The sequence below is a fragment of the Pygocentrus nattereri genome, chromosome 4, assembly GCF_015220715.1.
Source record: "Pygocentrus nattereri isolate fPygNat1 chromosome 4, fPygNat1.pri, whole genome shotgun sequence".
NCBI classification, from domain to species: Eukaryota; Metazoa; Chordata; class Actinopteri; order Characiformes; family Serrasalmidae; genus Pygocentrus; species Pygocentrus nattereri.
Window position 1 is genome coordinate 12,816,252 of NC_051214.1, and position 8,127 is coordinate 12,824,378.

General features: G+C 45.8%; 1 protein-coding gene across 1 annotated transcript; it reads right to left on the reverse strand.

The window, feature by feature from the left end:
* Positions 1-453: 453 nt before the first annotated feature.
* Positions 454-6,939, reverse strand: mycn (MYCN proto-oncogene, bHLH transcription factor). Its single transcript, XM_017718055.2, has 3 exons — positions 6,787-6,939; positions 5,511-6,162; positions 454-2,593 (listed from the first exon to the last, which is right to left on the reverse strand). Exons 2-3 carry the CDS (start codon positions 6,127-6,129, stop codon positions 1,896-1,898), a joined length of 1,317 nt encoding a protein of 438 aa, XP_017573544.1. The 5' UTR covers positions 6,130-6,162; positions 6,787-6,939; the 3' UTR covers positions 454-1,895.
* Between the last annotated feature and the right edge of the window lie 1,188 nt (positions 6,940-8,127).

The window sequence follows — 8,127 nt, forward strand, 5'->3', positions numbered from 1 at the left end:
GAAATAAAAGGTACCTGGCCAGTATGAAATATAAGCAGCATTTGGGAGATCTTTGAGAGATGCTCATTAATTAGATGCTCTATTGTCAACAATAACATAATGACCTACACAGCTTATTTGCAGTGCCTCAAAACACTGACCCCTTAAAATCCCAAGCTCATGACATTCGAAGACTTGTTATTCAGTACCTACAATACAAACTAGCTGAGTTATTCTTAGGTTATAGAGTACAACGAGGAATAAAACTGTAGTAAAACTTTGGGCCCACCCAGGACCCTGGCCATTTAAGGGGGTAAGTGACTGAAAGTGAGTCATAGATGTTTGGCAGAGCTTCAAGCATGTCTGAAATGTCGTACAGTGTGTTACTCGTCCTGCAAGACTTCATGCACCAAATATTTGACAGGCCTCACTAGAACAGTTCTGCTCAATAACAATGACTCTGTCAGAGACAGCTTTTGTTTTCAAAGCCTATTTATTTTTCAAAATGAGGTATTTCAAAGTGCTATGAGTTGCAGCACTAAAATGTACATTTAGAAAACGAGAGAAAAAAAAAATCTTTCCCACTGACCCAGTTCTATGAACCCGATAGAAAAAAACAAAAACAAAAGAGGCAAGTAAATGATAGGATGAAATTTCTGTACAAAAAGAATGAACGTAAAAGAGAAAAGAGATAAAACAAGATAGTGATATCTACTCAACTCATTTTCATACGAAAATATAAGTATCAAATTTAGTATGTATCAGAAGCACACTAAAGCATAGGTGTAGGAATTAGTAAGTATCATGTGACGACAAAGGAGGGTAATAAAAAACAAAAACAATATATCATTATATTACAAAGCTCCTCACAAATCGAGGCCATACAGTACTTAATCAAGGTATATAAACTTCCAGTCTAGTTATTGGCAGCTTTATGACATTTGCTTTTTTATAAAAACCCAGGTTCTGTATACAAAAAAGGCAGACTGAGAGTGTGTTTTTTCTCATAGCTATTTACAAAAGTGACTGACACCAAGGTGCGCAGAGGTACATCCAGGGGCTTCAGCACCAGTGAGAGAGGTGTGGGTGAGTCAGGCCACAAAGGACTGACCCGTGTCCATTGTTTTAATTGTTGTGTCATTTTTGAAGTAAGACAGTGAAGGCAAAGTGTGTGGTCTTATTGAGTGTTCCTTCTGGACATCCATGTTCCAGAATGGCGGTAGTATGAAAGTCTGAGGGAGAAAAGGTTTGCTGGTCAACACTGAAACCAAAAAAACCCAAAAGAATAAAAGATTAAAACATGGGATAGAGTAAGGGATTTTCACCTCTATCCCCCTCTCCCTTCCCTGCTGTATTGAATTATGCTTTTTTGCTTGTCCTTGATGTGACTGAAGTGACAAAGTAAACCCTAAACATTCTTGACGTCAAAAAATGTGCAAAAAAAGTGGCGGCAGTGAGTGTCTGTAAGGCAGTGGTTCTTCGTCTTGATCCTAGAGTAGCCCTGTTTCTCACATTTTAGTGTTTTCCATGCTCTAATACACCTGGTCCTACTAACCAGCTCAATAAACAAGCCTTTCCTGAGTTGAAGTGGGTGTGTCTAGACTGTGGTTGGTACTCCATTGGCCAGCACAGTTTCAAGCATTTCCAGCCCAAACACTCTTCAGGTGATTACAAAGCCATGAGCTGGAATTGCTGTGCTGGGACTGGACATAGTTGAAACTGTCCATGGCAGTTGGTTGAGAACGACTGTATTAAAGCAGGGAAAAGCACTACAATGTGCAAGGCAAGGCTATGCCAGGACCAGAGTTGGAAACCACCACCATAAGAGTTTGTTTTTTGGGCTGCTAGCCATCAGCCACGAGCCGTGCAGCCGTTTAGCCAGCAGCTGCGAGCCGTGTTAGTGGTAGCACTACCAGTTAGCGAGTCCTTGCCTGCTCCAGCCTGCGTATAAGCTGTTGCCGTCTGGCTTGGAGCCTGTCCTTCTCCTGCCGGAGCCTCAGCTCCTGGGTCTCCAGTGATCCCACGTACTCAGCGGCTTTCTTTAGGATCAGCACCTTGGCTGCTTTGTCGTTGTGTGCCAACTCTGGCACCTGGTCTCGCAGGGTCAAGAAGCTGGAGCGCAGGTCGTTACGTCGCTGACGCTCCAGGATGTTGTGGTTCCTCCGCCGTTCGCTGTCCTCTGAGTCGGATCCACGGGAGCTGCTGCTGCTGCCGGTGTCACTTCTCCTGGGCCGTTGGGTGATGCTGGGGGAGTTCGGGGAGGCCGTGTGGAACTTAGCGCTCCGCAGCGGATTAACGCCGCCCTCGGCTCTGTGTTTTTTGCTGGGGGGAGCAGAAGGAGGCTCCGTCTGTTCAGAGTAGGGCGATGGAGCGGCGTAGTTGTGCTGCTGCTGGTGGATGGAGGCGGCTGCTGTCCGTTTCAGGATGAGCTCCTGTGGGGCTTTGCTCACACCTGAAACCAGCCGGCCTGTTGTTGAAGCCTGAGGGTTGGAGCTGCTGAGAGACTTGCTGGTTGCAGATCGACGCTTCTCCACAGTGACAACATCGATCTCCTCCTCCTCCTCCTCCTCGTCCTCCTCCTCGTCATCTTCGTCTTCTTCATCTTCATCTTCATCTGTTGGAACGCACAGAAGAATTAGGTGTTTTCAGACAGAATGGTTGATTAAAGCATAAGACTCCTCATAGAATGACATTACTGCTATACTGATAAGCAGGAATATCACTGCTAAACCCATAAGAGGAACACGACTGCTATATCACTGAGCTAGACTCCATACATTACATTTCCCTGCCACTGTAAGACATGTTGAGCAAGAGCATGAACTAAATACCTCTTACATATTGGTTACCTTCTAGACTTGTTAACAGTTAAGCTTAAAGCTTATTACCAACTACTCTATTACCCCTTAACTACCATGAAACTAAGGTTATGTAATTACGAGTGTCAAGAAAGTCTGGAGGAGCTTATGGAGTTAACAGGTCTGTTGAACAACCTGTGTGAGTCCTAGACCTTCAGGTGAACAGGTAGGTAAACGATGTGTACCTAAGAAAATCTGCTCATTTATTTCTACATGGGTGTGTGAGCAGCAAACTATTTTGCGGAGGCTGCTGCGATTGCACAATGACATCTTTTTACAGGAAGGCTCTTATTGTCAGATGCAAAACTAACTAACTCTGCACACCCTGCAAGATTCCAGAGGATTCTATCCTAAATGGACCACCTAGTAAGATTCCAACGCATTACATTTTAGCGTTGATAAGAATGTGTGTCTGTTTGTGTGTATCTACTTTGCGGGGGCATTTTACTAGCAGCCTTGTCCAGGTGGTGAGGCACTTCAAGCCCCAGAAGGCAAGCCGGCATCAGTGTGACGCCTCAGGGCCATATTTATGAGATAATGAAGGTGATTATCAGCTAAGCCACTCAAGAAGTGTGTTTGGCATTTACTGGATCTCACTTCAAACACGCTCCACAGGAACTCGTCTGCGTGTGGTAGGGAGAGACGGGACGGAATCTTAACAGAGAGGAGAGAGGGTCTCTCTCTCACTCTCTTTTAACCCCCCTGCCCCCCCCCACACACACACCACTGGCTAAGTTTTATTTTGGGTTGTTGGGGGTAGGAGAGAAAAAAGAACACAGACTGCGAGTGCCGGAAGAGTGTTGTAATGGCCAGGCCTGATTATTGGCGGGCTTGGGCCGAGCAGTAGTGATGTGATCGTGCCTTAAGCCGCTGCCCTGGAGCCGCGCCAGACGGACAGCTGAAGGAAGACTGCGCTCCTTCAAAGCCCTCGCCCTGTAAAGAGAGACGGCTGGTGCGTTTTTTTTCCCTCTTCGCTATTATTATTCTGCGCCTTTCAGTGAGTCCTCTCAGCCTGCCAAGTCAAGCCCAGAGCAGCAGTCTCACACAAATACACACAGGCACACACAAAGGTGGTATTCCTGTCTTTGTGGGATACTTCCATTGACTTCTGTACTACTATAATAACATGCTGCTGTACTACACCTAACCCAACCCTAACATTAACCCATTGAGCATCAAAATATTGTGGTTATTTAACTTTTTCAAAAGCAAAAATTATGCCAATCTGACAGCCAAATGTCTTTACTACAACTTTTTTTGTGAGGGTCTAGGAAAATTCTAGTCCCCACAAACAGATATATACACACATGAACACACACATAGCCACCTCTATGTAAGCGCGCCCTCAGTGCCAGCTCTTACACTCTTCCCCACGTGCGACTGTCGTTCTTGATTTGCATATGAAAACTGAGCTTAATGAAGCTCCAACACTATGGCTGCATCCCAAATGGCTTCTTGGATCCTACATAATACTCAGACATAAGTCAAAGAAAAAAGACTTCTAAACCCAATATAGTGTACTTGAAATACTACAGGGTGCATATATGCCTTACAGGAATCACAATCATGTAAACTGTGTGCTACTTAGGTGACGAAATAAAGACTTATATACTTGATAGGCATCCATTTGGAACCTAGCCTCTGCTTTTCAATTCTGCGGCCAAAGAGAACAAAGACTTGGTTTGAACTTGCCATTTCATCTTCACCTGCATCCTTTTTGCTACATAGTTTTCTGGGGAAAGCCCTAAAACGAATCCTAAAAATCTCCTTGTTTAAGCCTGCAGTCATCAAATCCACACACAAAAGGCACCATGCCAACTGGCACTAAGTTTTTCATAATGCGTGATATCATCCATCAGCGCCCCCTACCGGTTACGCTCTGCTACTGATCTCTCATTGCTGCTACCAAGACTCTGCCTCAGTATTGTATCTCTTAGTATAGCCTTAGTTCACAGCTACAACTCATTAAAGAAATTAGTTTAGTTATAGAGCCCTTCAGCATAACTTATGGGATCCAAATGTGTAGCTTCATCTGTTACTATACAATTAATTAGAGCTTTATTATTACAGGCCACTGGTTTACAACTTATTACAGGATATTATTATCCCACATTTCTGAATAACTCAGTCCTTGAGATGTAAACAGAGTCATTCAGAGGTTTCTGATGTGACGTGGTTCATTGTAGAGACTGATTTCTTTACAGTGGTAGTGATAGGAACCAGAGGTCACAATGTCCCCAACACAAATATAGCTATTTTATTTATCTATACAAAATCATCAGTGAACTACACTTGTCTTCTGCAATGTCAATGAAGGTAATGTATGCATAAAACTAGTCTTTGGGGACTATTTTGCCTCATAACGCCTTGCATGTATCCCTCCATCACGAAGAGATTTAAAAACATTTTCAGCCAAAACTTTATCAAAAAACTATCGCAAAACAACGTCTCAGACACCAGGCAGCGTATTCATAGCCATTTCACGCACTTCCAGTTTCTGGGAGGAATCCTGAATGGAGCACTTCACACAAAACCCCTCAGAGTGGCTTTGTTTACATCTCAACCACTTCATCGTGGAGCAATTTTTAAAAGACTGGTGGACTCCCTTCAAATGTCGTTTAAAACTGAATCCAGTGATGCTGGGTGTTTTTTTCATTACACACTACAACTTACCCGAGTCGCTGCCGGACTCCTCCTGCTCGGGCGTCCTGCCTTTGAGCACAGGAAAGGGGAAGACCACCGCGGGGTCCACGCACTCCGCCACGGCTCTGCTGGGCTCGGGTTCCCGCTGAGGCGCTGGCGTCTTCACCGCGCTGCTCTTCCCTCCGGGCGACGCAACCACGGCTTTCCGCGCAAGTTTCTCGCTAACGGCTCGCTCGAGCTTCTCGCGCGCGGAGAAGCCGCTCCACATGCAGTCGCGGAGGATGATAGAGTCTCCCGGTGAGCCCTCCGGTGAGCCGAACAGGTCTCCATCCGCCTCGGCTGCCCCCCACACGTCCTGCTCGGGCGGCAGCAGCAGCAGCTCCGACGCCCAGTCCAGCGGGTCTGGAAGCCCGAACCCTAGCCCCAGACCTAGCCCCAGCGGGGCGCAGTCCGCAGCGTCCCCGCGGCCAGGCAACGCAGCCCGGCTGGGCGAGAGAGGAGGCGTGGGCAGCAGCTCGAACTTCTTCCAGATGTCCTCGCCCGGGGGAGCCGAGTCAGGACCGCACAGGTAGAAGTCATCCTCGTCCGGGTAGAAGCACGGCTGCAAGGAGTCGAAGTCCAAATCGGAGTTTTTCATTATGGCCGGCATTCTCCTCACCTCTCCTCTCCTCAAAGCTACAAACTGGGACAAAAAGAAAGATTCAGAAACGTGGAAAGGCTACTCTTTTTGCCTTTTCAACAAAGAATAAGGACACAAAGAAGGTGACCAGCATCACTGCATCCATCCTAATAGTATTCTGTCCCATTTCAGTCAGTAGTTGCGTCTCAAACCGCAATTACCGTCCAAAATAGTACACCATCAACGGCGCAATCGCTATTTTGAACATACTATTTAGTACACTAGTGCGCGGATTGAGACACAACCCCAGTCTCATGAGCCACTGATGCTAGTCAATACAAACACGCTCAAAACGTCACTCGGAGCGCCAGTCTTTCCAATTCCAGTCAAAATAATCCACATTCACTCTACTACTGCGGCTTCAGCGTCTTTAAAACAGTTAACACACGCTTTCAGTTTTCTGTAGACGTCTTATTTGTCTTTGGTTACGGTTAAAACTGTAACCAAATCGCTTTAAGTGCCCCTTCATGTTTAGCAGATATCCCCAAGTCTAAATTCTAGCCATTCACGTTTACTCTGTAGCATTAGTGCGCGTAAAGCAGTAAACAAATCCTTGAAAGTGCTCTAAAGGGAGGACAAATCAGACGTGAGAAGCCGTAAAACTCCAGCTGCAGAGTTTTTCCTCACCTCGTTGTCTCTGGAGGTGTGTACGTTCGTCTTGTCTCTTCTGTAACACGGCGCTCCGTTGCTGGAGTGCACAGCGCTGCTCCGGGGCCGAGTGAGGAGAGCCAGCCGGGTCTGTTCTCTCTAATGTCTGCAAGCCAAGGCTTTTTGGGGGAGATATCTCTCCGCCCTTGTAGGGTGGGGCGGTGAGCGGACACGCCCCCTCCCGTCTTTCACTCTCCCTCTCACACAGACGCATCAGCCTCTGCGTTTTTCAGGACCTCTGGGGCGATTTCAGCTTCCAGTCAGAGTTACACGGTTTGATTTATGGTTTCAGGTTAGGTGTGACATGCCTGAGCACTAAAGCACAGGCTGGTTGAACGTTTAGTTTTGTAGTAGCCTGTTTCCACCTTTTATTCCCTGCTAAAAACGCTCCAGTGTAGTGTGTGGGTTCGTGTGATAGGACCCCCACTCTGAGCAAATGAGGTAATCACCAGCGCGCACTGAAGTCAAGGGTGGTGGCTCAACCGCGCTCCCTCGTGGACAAGAGGCGCATTTCTCTTCATTGTCTGTCACCTTGAACCGCCAGTTTCAACAGTTAAAGGGGAATTCCCCTGACTTCTCAAATATTTATGCAAAATTCTATGGTTGAGATGTAAACAAAGCCAACGAGAGATTTTTAATGTGAAATGGTGCATAACAGACAAACTCACCATCTTAGATTTCTTTACAGTGGCAGGGATAGGAACCAGGGGTCTCAATGTTTACAACACAACTGTATCCGTTTTATTTAACAACCAGAGAATCTACTCAGTTTTGTAAGTTGTGTTGATATTTGTAAAAAATTGTACATTTGCAAAAAAAAAAAAAAACTTTCTTTGGGTGCTATTTTGCTTATTATCTCAAAACTATCATACTGTCCCAGGCATCAGGTAATGTATTCATAACCATTTCATGGAATTGTTTACCTCCCTCACACTGTACTGAGTTCTTCACATATCCTTACGAATGCATTGTCATGATAGGCTCCTAGTAGTTATTGCTCAGTGACAGGCTCATTTCTTTCCTTTATCCCAACTCGCTATGTCATACTCTTTGTCAGCTCTTGTTGTGTTATTGTTTTGCTATCTAGTGTCAGCCATCAGGGGATTGGTTCCCCTTTTTGAGTCTTGGTTCCTCTCAAAGTTTCTTCCTCTTGCTCTTGCACTGTTGCCCTTTGGCTTCCTCATCTCAGGCTTGGACCTGGGTTTTCTGTGAAGCTGCTTTGTTACAACACCTTCTGTAAGTGTTAAAAGTCTTCAATTAAATAGAATGTAGAGGTCAATTCAAGCCTGTACTGTGTGGCTTGTGCAATTAAAATGTCTG

Excerpts from the sequence above, each read along its gene's own strand:
- mycn (XM_017718055.2), bottom strand. The coding sequence starts at position 6,129 with ATGCCGGCCATAATGAAAAACTCCGATTTGGACTTCGACTCCTTGCAG. Across the intron at positions 2,594-5,510 it reads GGAGTCCGGCAGCGACTCGG|ATGAAGATGAAGATGAAGAA; the intron begins GTAAGTTGTAGT and ends GCGTTCCAACAG.